Source organism: Rhipicephalus sanguineus, chromosome 9 (genome assembly GCF_013339695.2).
Source record: "Rhipicephalus sanguineus isolate Rsan-2018 chromosome 9, BIME_Rsan_1.4, whole genome shotgun sequence".
Taxonomy (NCBI): domain Eukaryota; kingdom Metazoa; phylum Arthropoda; class Arachnida; order Ixodida; family Ixodidae; genus Rhipicephalus; species Rhipicephalus sanguineus.
This window is the reverse complement of record NC_051184.2, coordinates 31,265,970-31,280,363: the sequence shown is the minus strand read 5'-3', so window position 1 is coordinate 31,280,363 and position 14,394 is coordinate 31,265,970. Positions and strand designations below refer to the sequence as shown.

The following is a 14,394-nucleotide window of genomic DNA, read 5'->3' as shown; positions in this document are numbered from 1 at the left end:
GAAAACTAGTCGCAGTGAAAAAATTGGCCGCGTATCTGCGTGCTTCGCTGCAAATGTCGTGTAAAGACGATAGAAGAGGCGCTGTGTAAGGGGGGCGCACACACCGAGGCACACTACGCTGTGTTAGAGTGCCTCGATGCGCGCGCCCCCGCTTAGAGTGGTGTCAGCTTTTGAAAGGGCAGATGCCGCCTCCTCGGCCTTGGCGGCAGCGTGGCCGCCATTTTGAACCCCGCGCCCGGTCACTTGTGCGTGGCGCGCGCGCTGTTTTTAGGTCGGTGCTCGTTTCCCTCCAGTTTTATGCAATCGCTACCGTCACCATGACCGGGTGTTGCGTGCCGCAGTGCACCAATCATTCCTGAAACGCTGGGACCTGTATCGTTTTAGAAGATACGCGGTTTCTTTGGACAGTAAAAATCAAACGTTACAAGCGGCATCCGAAGAACACATTATGCACTGGCAGCGTAAGTTTCCCGCCGGTATTTCGAATGCACATGCAAGGATAAATTCTGCCGGTGTTAACCTTGCGTAATAAATGGACAGACTGATATCGGCTACATGCTTAAAATGCTTTGGTTCACGTGTGCATGAATCCTGCATTTTTCTTCGCAAACATTCTTTACTGCACTTGGTTGGTCCTTATCTGCCTTTGATTTTTGCTTTCGCTATTTTTGCGATTTAAAATGTATCGTGGAATATATTATGCGTGTTTGTCTGCAGATCAGATCCTTCTTTTTTCCTAATAATTATTATTTGTGAGAATTTACGTCCCAAGAACCCCGATATTATTATGAGAGGCGCCGTATATAGCGGAAAGCTCCCGAAATTTTGACCATATGTTGTACTTCAACGTACACCTAAATCTAAGTACGTGGGCCTCTGTCATTTCACCTCCATCGAAATGTGGCCGCTGCGGCCGGGATTCGATCCCGCAACCTTCGGGTCACCAGTCAAGCGCCATAACTAAAAGCACGCCGGGTTCTTGTTTTTTATATTCCTTTCCGTGTTTCAAGTACGCCTTCTGTTCTGCACATGTATGTACGTGTGCAGTTAAATGTTTTTTATCCTTCCCTGTTTCTGTGTTTCAAGGTTACATTTTTGCCCTGTCCTAAATAATTACGCAGTGCCTGTTTTTTTTAATCATTTACGATCACTTTGAATCGACCAGTGACAGTTGTGTTTTATTGTGTAATTTGAGTCTTATTTGTGTAATTGCTTCTGTCAGCGCAGCTTTAATGCACACAAATAAATGGCCGGTACACTGGATATTAACGCGCGCGCGCGCGCACGCACGCACGCACGCACGCACGCACGCACGCACGCACGCACACACACACACACACACACACACACACACACACACACACACACACACACACACACACATTCAGTATTTTATTTCTTTGAGCAAGCATAATTTATTTATTAATAATGTAAGCCCTGAAGGCTCATACAGGGATGCGCATACAAACAGTTCTCGCGAAGCGTCTATACAAAGAAGACGCATGAAAACAACAAGAAGACGGGGAAGCATTGTGTACAGTAGACACGCCATGTCAGTAAAAAAATACAAGAAACAAAGTCAAGTTGTACAATGAGTACGTCATGGAAAACCAGTTAATGAAATAAAAACTCACAGGCTCCCTTATGCGTTCGCTTAAGACGGCTCGAAAGCGAAAGCCATCTTCTTCTCAGTTTTTTGCGCCCAAAGCGCGGTTTTGCATTGCCTCCAAGATCGGAGGCACCTCACCTAGTTGTGCACTGCCTCCGTGATCTGCCCACTTTTGACCAAGCTACGATGTCATGTGATAACGTCATCATATGACGTCACGTCAAAATTTGCGAAGCCGTGATGCGTCATATGGTGACGTCATCACGTGACGATAATTTTTTGCATCCCTCGTCCCCGACGTCGTGGTATGCTGACGCCGTAGACGCGGGACGCCGACGGTGAAATTTCGCGTTTGATGAGGCATTTAAGGCTTTCGCCTTAAAAAATACGTCCTCGACTACTGACCCGAAAGTCACGGGTTCGATCCCGGCCGCGGCGGTTGCATTTAGGTGGAGGCGAAATGCTAGAGGCCCGTGTACTGTGCGATGTCAGTGCAGGTTAATGAACACCAGTTGGTCAAAATTCATGCAGCCCTCCACTACGGCGTGCCTCATAATCATATCATGGTTCTGGCAAGTAAAACCCCAGATTTTATTATTAATAAAATAGACAAATAAACGACGCCGTGCATATGCCGCACAAAGTGTAAAACAGTATTGGAAACACTCAATAATTTGGGCATGCGAGAAAACCTGCAGATACAGAGAAAGAAACTGCAGATACAAAAAGAAGAAGGAAAAACGCACTGATACTGCGCGCATGCAAAGTTTTACGGCATACTACTCAACAACGTATTCATCGTTTCGATAAGGACTCAAGGTGCAACTTGAGTGCCGATACAGTAGCGGTTACAGATTAAGAGCAAGAAATGTCAGCAATAATAATGATAAAGAAGCTTTCGTTTCATTTTAGCAGGATATTCGCACCATACTGACCCTCGGCCCTTTGTTCAATATATGTATGATGCCATTTATAATAAACGAGTAAATTGTTTGCAAACTTAGCAAAATGAGCCACCTTAATCGCGCTTAGGTAGCTTCGCAACACTTAATTGTGTGTGTTCAGATACATATACTGCTGCTGCTGACACGTATACAAATACTTTAAACGATTATTTGTGTATTTGGAATGCAGAGCTTACGAGAAAATTAAGTAAGGCTTTAGAGTTTTTCGTTTCCGGCGTAAGGAAGAGGATTCGTTTTCAACATAACAGTCTACGTCTACATCCAACGCATAAGACATGCACAGGCCGTCAGCTTACATGAATTACATGCTTCCTTAATAAACATTTAGGCAAGAACAGCAATAAAAGCTGCCCAAGCTTCAAAAAAGAAAAGAAAAAGAGAAAGCTTACTAGCGTGCACTTATTTCCGGACGTATCCGCTCACCGCAAGCGCTTTGTGTAGCGCGTTTCGCATGCTGCCGAACTGCGGCGGGATTCGCAATGGCGGCCGTCGTAGCAGACGACGCGCCTGTCCTCACCCTCAGCGGAGCGCGCGGGCATCAAGGCACCCTACGCTGTGTGAGATATGGACGCCATCTGGCAATACGTCGGGAAACATGAGTGCTGTGTTGCGTGCTGGTAGTCCCGGCGCAGCAGCAGGCGAAGACCGGCGGTGACCAACGCGACCGGCGGGGACGCCAGTCAGCCCGAAAACGCGGTTTGGCGCGAAGCGCTGAAGCAGAGAAACGTCCGCACTCAACGAGTACTCTCCACACACTCTTTTATTTACACGTCGCCTGGGTAAAACAGGAACGCCAGAGCGGCGCCCACAACCGGCAGCCTGAAGGCCGCCCACAACGCTGCTTTTTCATTTTTTAAATATTTTTTTTCACCTTCTTGGCCTTCTCAAAACTAAAGTTTTTCAACACCAACCCATGGCATTCGTACAGTGCAATACAGAACCGAAACCGAAACACAAGAATGAGCTCGTGCGAAGGGCACGGAGGAAGGCAAATTTCAGCGCAGTCGCATTTTCAGCTTTGTTGAAACAGCGCTCACTAGACGACGACGAAGTAAAAGAACGCACAGGACAGGCAGCGCCTGTCCAGTGCCTTCTTTTACTTCGTCGTCGTCTAGTGAGCGCTGTTTCAACAAAGATGAACCATACCAACTCGCTCAAGCTTCTATTCTTATGCATTTTCAGCGCAGCTTAGGAAACTAGGGTCCTTAAAATTACGTATGTATGCATTTTCTATTAAAGGAACACGCCACCTAATACTTACCTAGTGATGTTGCACCTCAGATATGCATGATATTTACTTTCTGATCGACAACGTTCACAAGTATGAACAGCCGTACCAGTTCAAGACGGCTGGCCCTTGGGCAAGTGGTTCAACTTTGGCCGAGTGGCTGAATCGAGGGACGTGCCGACAAACAGAAAGACAGACAGACAGAAAGACAGACCAAAATTTCTGCGTTTAAGTTCCCCAAGAAAGACTATCGTCTTTAAAACATAACAACATTTATTCTGAGCTTTCGGCCGGGGACCGGCCTTTATCAAAGACCGGCCGAAAGCTCAGAATAAATGTTATGTTTTTCACTGTGACTAGTTTTCTTTCATATAATTAAACCAATAGCCAGGAACATTCTTTCGAAACTATATATATATATATATATATATATATATATATATATATATATATATATATATATATATATATATATATATATATATATATACACACTCACACACACACATGCCTACATACATACATATTCTCTGCGTCCCCAGTTAGGGCAGTCTCGTATCAACGCCTTCTATAGGAGGCGTTGCTCGTTTGTCCGTGGGGCGCTCGAATGGCAGGCATGCAGTGGCAGGGAGCCGGCGAGCAGTGGCCCAAAGATGATGTTGGCCCTCGACTGGGCGCGCTAGCGCCGAACTGAAGACATAAATAAAGTTTATTTGAATCTAATCTACATCCTCAAACATTTTTACAGTCGAGCTGTAAATGGTACACCTGCTTGCCTTTTCAGCGGAGATCCGCTTACGAAAGAACCTACGTTCACCTTTGGTCCTGAACGCATGTGGCGTAGCGCTGATAACGCGCATCTCAGTGTGACGAGCAGTGATGCCAATTTAGGTCAACGTTCTATCCCTAGATTGACTCCCGAAAATACCCTATATTGACTTTTTAATGTCGTCATTTAGGTTGATTCACCTTTAGTAAAGTATGAAGATAGCTCGCCGTGTGGCCCACTTGATCTGCGCCCTATTATAGGAATAAAGCATCATATTAACAGCCACTGAAAGTCTTCTTTCTGGATTTTCTGTGGAGTAATTGCACATAAAAAGCCTGCAGATGGAGTGAGTTGCTACAGAGACCGACAAATTTGTCAAGTTCACTTTGCAAACTCATTGAAGGCATAGACGCGATCGTAAGGGCCAATCGCAGGTCTGTAGCCCTTTGTAATTGCAGATTGCGAGGTGGTGGTCAATTTCTAGTTTTTCGCATTTGCAATCAGCGTTTCGTGATTTCAGTAGATATACAGGACCTTTCTCTTTTTTTTTTTTTTGATGGCTGACAGCCATCCTGTGTACTTTCGATCAGCTTCCCATATGACCAAGTATTTTTGTCGCTATTTTCGTTCTTATGAATACGGCGCGGCGGAGAGCCTGAAAAAGAAAAATTGCTCGAAGTTTGCGCTAAGCCGCGGAAAGCTCGACGCACAGCGAGGCTGATCGGTCTCATGCTTATTTATTGCTGTATCTAGACAGAACTTGGTTGTAGCGAGGTTGAACTTTTGCTTTAACTTGGCTTGAACTTGACTGTAACGTTGTTGAACTGTTGCTTGAACTTGGCTGTAGCGATTTTGAACTTTGCTGTTACGGCGCATGAGACCGATCAGCCTCGCTGTGTATCGAGCTTTGCACGGCTTAATGGAAGCTTTGAGCCATTAAATTGTTTTAGCGGACCAGGGATGAGTAGTGGCATTTACCTAATTCCTGTGGCACATTTGTCGGGCTAACTGTTGCCTTCCTCATTTTTAGTGGACCAGTGGTGAGTGGTGGGACTTATCCAATTTTTGTGGCACATACCCATTTATGATGTTGATAGTTTTTTACTTCATCGGGCAAAGAACGATTTGCTAAACGGCTTCGCTGTTAAAAGTAACAAAGTCTTTTCGTCTCTTTTGTCACAGCATTTTCATAGTAATGAATTCGTACGAACACGCCCAATCGTCAGCCCTACTTTCGCGCTCTCTCTCTCTCAAGTTCTCGTGGTCCCGAGGTTATTAGACATGGAGACTTTGCGCGGTGAAGGCATGCGGTGATTGTGAACTTGACACGTTTTCATGTGCCCTACAAGACAAAGTTTCTCTTCGTTTCACAAAGCAGCAATTACTCAGGGCGCTCATGATGATACGCGCATGCATGCTAAACACTTACGACGACAAAGTGTCATTTCACCCTCAGTATTCAGCATGTAATAATCTCGCGTTACAGAACTGCGATCGCCTTCACTCGGCCTAGCAGAACACCTAAGGTCTCTTAAATGAAAAACAGGAAATAGCGATAATTATCGCTTTTTATAGCCTTTCTAATTGAAAAATCGTGATTACGCAGTATAATACCTCTCATTAGGCCGCGTAATGCAAAATTTTCAGAGCCTTACAAAAATCCCAAGATTGAATAAAAAGACGCCAAATTTCTGAAAGAGACAGAAAATCCCTAGATCTATGGATAAATCCCTAGGGTTGGCATCATTGGTGACGAGAGTGAGGCTACGTAGAAAGGCGAGGGCGGCACCGTGAGAGAGCGGCGAGGGCGAAGCTTGATGGGTGAACCAATAAGAGGGACGTGCCAAGAAGAGGCGGAGTGAGGCCTTGCGGAAAGAGTGAACCAATGAGAGGCGCGTTAAGAGGGGCGACAGTGAGGCTCAGCGGAGGAATCCAGCCGTTTTGCGAGAGGTTGGTCAGCGAGTGTCTGACTGGAGTGTAAAGGAGGGCGTTGGTTCTTTGTGACCTTGCACTTTCATAATGGCCAGGACTGCTCCCGGGGAACAAGTCGCCCGACGTGAACGTAAGCGAGAGGCGACGCGGAAACGGGCATGTTGTCGCCGAGCCAACCGCGATGTTCGCGCAAGAAAGGCCGAAGCTCAGCGCCACCGAATGGAAGACTTGAAAAACATAGAAGTAATATGATAGCCGGATGCAGGAGGGGCATCAGCTTCGCTGTTTCGACAGTGTTCGCGAAGTGGAGTTGGCTGGATTTTTTTTTATTTCGAAATCTCAAAGCTACAATCGGTTCTTCGCATGAAGGACTTCACCTCTCCACCAATGAGAGAGTTAATTAATTTAACTTAATTAATTACTGTCCCAAATGATGTCTTTAGCCATCTCAAGATGCTTGCGGTTACAGAAGTAATTGTGAAGGCATCGACCAATATAAAGTTTCCCTAATTTTTTAAGATATTCGGACACAATTCTTAAAACACCATATTTATATATATATATATATATATATATATATATATATATATATATATATATATATATATATATCTGGCTCCCAAAGTCATATGCAGTAATTTACGTTGCAAATAATAGGGTGCAACTTCTTGTGCCTTCTTAAGCAGTACCCGACTGTACAAAACTAAAATGGAGTTTTAGATCTGTAAACACCATCAGGCGGTCTTTAAAGTGTAGTGACAAGACACATCACGCGGGTCTCTTGCATTTTGCCTCCCCCGGAATGCGACCGCCGCGCCCGGGATCGAACCCGCGACTTCTGGGTCAGCAGCCGAGCACCGTAACCACTGTACCACCGAGGCGGACGTGGAAGGAAAAAGACACCAAGTGTCTTTGTCCTATCCGCGTATTTTTTTTCCCCATTCGTATCACTTCAGAGCACATCTTTGTACAAACGTAGCACCAATTACACCATTTCTTTTATTTTAAGCGCGTAGCACTTTAGGGGTCCAGCTTGTTTGTCCAACCACAGTCTCATGTCACGTGGTCACGCAGTGGTCCATACAGGCCTAAAACAAGGCTAACATTGCTCAAAGCCAGTGCAAAATAAACTAACAAGGTATAAAATATAATCTGCTGAAATAACCGAGAATTAATCGCAATAAGTTACCTAAGATCACGAAAAACGCTTCTGAAGCGTCTGGCTGATACCCGCGCCGCGCAAGAGAGGGCGCCACCGCCTCGGCAAGCGCGTGATTGCCAAGGAAATCTTTGGGTTGCCCGTGCTACGCACTTCCTTACGTTTCACGGTAATGGAGCTGCATTAAGCGCAGGGTTTATAACTTCACCAAGTCCTACACAAGAACGACGTTAGCGCAGGATTTAGAACATGCACCGGGGCCTACAGAAGATTTATTTGTTTTTTCTATTTCTCTTTTTTTTTACGTCGATTTTGTTATAAAATGTGTATCTTTCGCGCTGCGAAAAACTCGTTTCAGGTGTGCGACGTGTCGCAGCAATGCGGCATCTTCTGCAACGACTCTCTAGAAACCCTGCCTGCGGCGAACCAGAGCGAAAGCCTCACAATGGCCTTCAAGAGGTCCGCGATGCAGTACCGTCAAGGTGCGATGTCGCTATTCGCTCGTACTAATATGCTGCGAGTTCGCTTTCAGGTGCTCGCTCATCATGTAATGATGTCTGCATCCTTATCCTCCGGCTCGTTATGCGTCGTCAGTCTGCTTTGTTAACAACCAACTTTCTGCTTCATGCCCAGTAACGTCCAGTAGCTATGCTTGACAATTCTGTGCACTGTATACTTCGGATTATTGTACCCTCACATCCGTGTTTAGAGAAAACGCACAGAATCTCATGGGCGTCCGGAGGGCGCGAAATGGGAGCGGCTGCCCCCCCTCCCCCCTCTGGGATTTCGGATAATATTTTTCTGTGCGGTAGCAATAAGCTACGCAGCTTGATTAGTACACTCAGGCCCCGCATATCTGTGTGAAACTGTCCTCAGGATTACCAACCAATTTTGCACGTTACACACTATTGACTAATCTTGCCGGTCACGCCACGGCGGTGAAAGAAACCCCTTGCGGACGCACCTCCCTGCAAAAACTTCTGCGGGCGCCCTTACATAACCTTGACCTCAGTTATCACCTGTCGGCGTGGCCAGCACAGTGAGTGCGGGTTTGGCCACGTCACTGCTGATGGCGAGGTGTTACGTAAACCGCGAAATTCTTGTCCATATACCGAAATTTTCATCGCTTGTTAGGGGCAGGCGGGCTGCGGGTCGGGTGGAGCGAATGACCGCGATGGCGCCCGGCCTGACCTTGCCGCATGCTCGCGGTCAGTGTTCGCTTGCCATCCGCTGTGACGTCACGACGAATGATAGCCGAGGTCAAAATCGCATATTTTTGCTCTAAACGCGTGTGCGATAGTGAAGAAAGATGTGGCGTGCACATGGACGCATCTCATTCGCACGCAAATGCAGGCAACAAGCTATCGAGTGTGGTGACCCTGGTGTCGGCGCTCTCCGAGGACGACACGGAGGCACCCGGCCAGGTGCTGGACCAACTACTGGGGGCCACTTTCCAGAGCACCAGCGCCCAGAGGCTGGAACCGGGCGACGTGAGGGCCCTGTACCAGGCGTGCCGCGTCATGATGGCGCGCGGTAACGTCGACTTGGTCTCCGGCGCCCTCGAAGCCACCTCGGTCATCTCCGAGATGGCCCTCAAGAAAAAGGCACGTGTGTCAGTGCGTGCGGCTCGCGGATGAACCTTAAAGTAACGCTTAATAGAATAAATCAGTAAGGACGTGGTTATTGATCCTTTAAAAGCTGAATTGGTATTAGACGCGAGGTGTGCCGTGCCAGTAAGTTGGAGAATTGTTGACGAAAGTTTTTCCATTGTCGCTTCACAAACAACGTCTGGATGGGTGGCGGAAGGAGAGGGTACATCTTTCTCTTTGAGTGATACATTACATGTTGGCTGGGGTTGGCATTGCTGTCAAATACCTGCCGTAAATTTGTTGCCACGCCTTAGCTATCGCGAGTCTTCCTTTATATAGAACACTTAAGGAGTATAGCGCGAAAAAAGGCGAACACAAAAAAGGGACGCAAATAACAGACTGGTGTTTTTTGTTTTGTTTTTTCAATATCGTATGCACTCAAATCACCGAGCGCCAGGTCGGGGGACTCCTCTACCCATTAGAAATAACCGGTGGGTTTCCGGCCAGCCCTGAGAATCGAAACCTGGACCTACCGCATTTCGTCATCTCTGCGGTATCCCTCAGATGTGGCGCAATTTTTGGTGTTCGGTGTTTTCTTTTTTTTTTTTTCGCTATACTATTTTAGTGCTTACGGATAGTTAACTAGCCCAACTGTTCTGCTTCCCATATAGTATCTTACTAGCACGATAGCCGCGTAATTGTTTATTTCTCGTCCCAATCCAGATTCCAGTCGGTTTCGACACTCTCGAGGCCGTCTACATGTGGACGCGAAACGTGAGCGCCCGTTACCCGGACAACGACCAAGTCCGCAGGAACGTCGAGAATGCCCAAAGGAGAATAGAGGAGGTATAGTATACGGCTCAGTCTACAGTTTTCCTCGCGCGCTATATGTATACGAGACGTGAGTAGTCTATATACATTTTCATACAGGGCTCCGCGCCACCATAATCCCCTCTGGGCTGTGGTATAAATAGGCGTGACCCCCCACAAACGCACTTCCAAAGCAATGACGTCAGCCTTTGTACTCCCATGCCGCAGTCCAGAAAGGAGGTGTTTCTCCTCTCTTGCGTATGCGTGCTTTTAACCAAGAGTTTAATGAGAGGCGAGTGGAGGCATTCTTCATGGAAACGTGTCTGTGGCCTGCTACGTCGGTAAGCAATTGGGGACGGGGGAAGGGTGGATAGAAGACAGAGCGACGCCGAGAAGGAGGATGCCGAGTAAGATCAGCCAATGCACGTAATGTTCCGCAATGATTGGTATAAACTTTTTTTTTACCTATGGAGCTGAAAATCGAAACAAAGCAAACATCAGCCTCGATGAGATAACGTTCTGATAAGGGTACTTGACCTCATCGGGCCCTGTAGACTGCCTAACATTTGCCACGCTGACGAGGACAGATTCGCTCGTCTATAAATGTTGGCTACGTGCTGCAGGTTTTCTAATTCGAACACCGTTGATTACGCCGTCTCGACAAGTGACTCCTTTTTGTCAAGGCGTTTCGAAGACTTGTCTTTGTCATTGGCGATAACAAGTCATCTTGTTGGAGATTTGACGCACCATGCTGAGGCGTCTTCTGCTGACGCCTCAGCATGGGCGTCAACAGAAGACAAACTGGCGTCAACAGAAGACGAATGTTGACGCCTCAGCATGGGTGTCAACAGAAGACAAGTTGGCGTCAACAGAAGACGAATGTTGACGCCTCAGCATGGGCGTCAACAAAAGACGAAGCTAAGGAACGCACAACGAGTGATAGAATAGAAAATGCAGGAACAGTGCGGTGCGGAAAACTGCTTAAATGCGTAACGTTGTAACCTTACAGGAATTGACTGTTCAATCAATACATTTGTATGATTGTAAATATTCGTGTAAGAGGTTCATGTTCGTTTCATCGACCTTGTTCATTACGTTTGTACAAAATGTTTCTCTTTTTAATACTGTTTGTTGTTTCAACCATAACTACTTGTGCGTTGTATAATGCGCTAGTCTGTTTTATTTGCCCGCTCTGAAGCTGCCCGGTGTATGGTGTGGCCAGGTTCACCTCAAGCTGCTGATTGCAACTTTTATTGCCTTGTCATCCTCGCGATTCAATTGCAAATAAATTCAACTCAATTCAATCTACCAACGCACTCGGTGCCAGGTGACGGCTTCCAGACTGCCCAAGGGCCAGCAGGTCCGCTTCGTGGCTGACCAGGTGACGCATATCCACCACCGTTTCCTCAGCCGGGACCAGGTGACCATCCCTAGCCTCAACAAACCTGGAACCACCGACGTCGCCATCACCTTCGACAAGGCCCTGTGGGAGAGGTGAGGGCACGCATTTTCACGAATGGCGATGGCTCGACAGTGTTCCATCGGGTCCCTTGAAGGGATATTACGGGCCCCTTGTTCTCATTGAATAGCATGACTTCGGCAAAAGGCCTTAAAGGGAGACTGAAGAGAAAAATTAATCATATATTGATGAATTGTACTCTGGCAACTCTGTCGTTAGTTTCACCATCTTCAGGTTAATAACCATCTGCAGGAGAAAATCAGGATCGAAGTATCATTTTTAAATTTCGCGCCGAAATCTTCGCGCGTTATGTCACAAATTTTCGTATTTTGGCAACATTGTCTCAACGAAATTTTCCTGAAACTTGCAACAAGATGTTGAGTTGGGCTAGTTGGTAGACGTTCAGGTTTAAAAGGTGGATGCCAAAGGTACGCTTCATCCTAATTCCTGAAAGAAGGTATGTCAAATCTATAGTCCCCTCAGAGGACAATGCACTTCCTTTTTGCTGCTTACGATCTACGTAGGGCCTAGCAGATGCCATCAAAGTCTATGGCGTCCCGACGTTTGGTGTGGGAATTTCAAGGTGGCGTCTCCTCGCGGCGAGCGTAGTGATCTTGGAATTGTGAAAGAGTAACTTACTAATGTGAGAAAAATAGCTTTCCTTTTTGTCTGTTGAAAGTCGAGGGGAAGGAGGAGGGGGGATTCCTCCTCGAAACTTAAGGCCACCAATTCAACAGCTTGCGCGCAAGAACCAGTCGCGATCGAGAAGTTCTTTTCTAATTTGGTTCCATCGTGATTGAAAGTGCCAGTGTGGTTTTCGTGTTACATGTCCACTCGTGCTTCAGGTTCCAGATCTGGAAGTGTGGTTCCCGGATGTGCCAAGGTGTGGTGCTCGTCGTCACGGTGCAACCGACCAATCCTTTCGTCGGCAGCGATGTGGGTACCCGGATGACGCCCGTCGTTTCGGTCACCTTCCGAACACCCGACACAGGTGAGCACGTCTGACTATGTTCCAACGAACAGCATGCTGGAGTCTCGGTTAAAACCCAAGAAATAATATAGGCTTCCTAAGAAAAAATACGGGCGGAACTGTTGTTAGGTCTGTGGACATCTTCTCTCTCTTCCTCTCTAATTTTCCTTCCCCTTCCCCAGTACAGGGTAGCCTACCGGGCTCCATAGAGTTTCCTACAAAACTTACTAGAGGGAACTCTGGCGCTAGTGTCTATGGGAGCTGCAACGCATGTCGCTTCAGCCAGCATGGGAATAATGGGTAGCACACGGATTTGTCTAAACTTCGTTCTTTCGACTCCGTTTGACTCCGCGTCGCCTGCATCCGCTTGGTCGCAAAACGAAGTCCAGCAAAGTCAGCAGTTCTACTTCACCCACCACTTTAGCTTTTTTAGGCTCACCAATTCAAATCTGGTCACGAAGTTGACAACGGTCTATTCTGTTATCTGAAACGAACGCCAAAACACGGCAATAAACAAAGCCACAAGTGCGTTCGAAGCCGTAAGCACGAAGATTAGGCAAATCCGTCTACTACCCATCATTCCCATGGTGGCTGAACGATCGCAGCGCCAGAGTCCCCTCTAGTTAATTTTAGGAAACTCTATGCCGGGCTCAGCCCTGGTTAACCTCCCTGCCTTTCTTTTATCCTACTCTCTCTCTCTCTCTCTCTCTCGGAGTATAATTTATCAGTCTAGACTGATTTATTGTTTCACTATAGTCTTTAGTCTGTCTTTAATGGCAATACGAGCCGATATATAACCGGATTCCTCCAATCCGACCTGATCCGTTTCCATTGGCTCCAGGCGAGGCGGTGCGTGGCGTGTCGCTGCGCGACTCGCTGGGTCTTCAGATGCGCCAGACGGGCAACGAGTCCCGCGTGCACGGCATGGTGCTGCGCTGCTTCCGCTGGCACGAGCGGGACGAGGAGTGGACCCAGCGAGACATGACGGCCCTAGGAACCAAGCAGAGGCAGGTCACGTGCCTCGCCTCCTCAACCGGATCCTTCACCGTCTTCGAGGTCGAGGACGGTACGAATTGCAGGACCTTCAGCTCTATATAAAAGCACGCGGAAGAACCGTTTAGTTGTTGACATTCATCGTTGCTAATACATCCATAATCAACATAATTTGCTCCGCTGCAGGACGAAAGCATGACTCGAATATACTGCATATTAACCCTCCAGCAATAACGACGTCGGTCTTGTCGTTTATGGTTATGTGATATGGATGCCATGAGTTACAATATGGATGGATAAGAAGCAAAAAAGTAACGCCTCCAAGGGCACTAGATCACGCTATGGGAAGGAAGAGCTCGGGGCTCCATCTGATGTCGTCTTACAATTAATGTCGGTCAGTTACGTCAGGTCATGCCATGTCACTTTGACGTCCGACAATCGTGCCATCTGACGCCATACGTCAAATTACGTAATTCGCCTCTTTCACAGTGCTCTAACGATGCCACGGCGCATGCGCCCTTTCCCTAGCGGCAAAGTCGCGAAATGACTCTTGATCTCGGAGGCTTTCGCTCTGGCGATATCTGTTGTTCCCGGCCCCTACCAAAGAGGCAGAGGGCAACACAGGAAAATGAAAAAAGGTGGATTTACGTAACGTCAGGTTCCTCATACATAATATTACACAGATTGATTGTGACGATGGTGACATAACCTTTTCTTTTTTAATTCTTGCGCTGTCCAGGGCTCAGCACGGCAGCCATCGCGGGAATCGTGGTTGCCTGCCTGATGAGCGTGTTCATCATCGCCGCCGTCATGATGTTCATGATGCACAAGAAGCAGCACACCGGCTCCGCCAAGGTGGCCGACCAGGGATCACGCTGAAGCAATAAAACGCCGATCTGCCTTTCTTCTCA

The 14,394-nt window shown here is 47.3% G+C and overlaps 1 protein-coding gene across 1 annotated transcript in view; it reads left to right on the top strand.

Annotated features, from left to right (window-relative positions):
• Window positions 1–14,394, top strand: part of LOC119404912 (uncharacterized) — a 42,701-nt gene extending 28,307 nt beyond the window's left edge. The window contains exons 15-21 of the mRNA XM_049419402.1: window positions 8,021–8,144; window positions 9,016–9,293; window positions 9,975–10,097; window positions 11,389–11,555; window positions 12,366–12,511; window positions 13,332–13,556; window positions 14,223–14,394. Of these exons, the coding sequence (XP_049275359.1) occupies window positions 8,021–8,144; window positions 9,016–9,293; window positions 9,975–10,097; window positions 11,389–11,555; window positions 12,366–12,511; window positions 13,332–13,556; window positions 14,223–14,362 (1,203 nt within the window). The 3' untranslated portion in view covers window positions 14,363–14,394. The remainder of the gene's footprint in view (window positions 1–8,020; window positions 8,145–9,015; window positions 9,294–9,974; window positions 10,098–11,388; window positions 11,556–12,365; window positions 12,512–13,331; window positions 13,557–14,222) is intronic.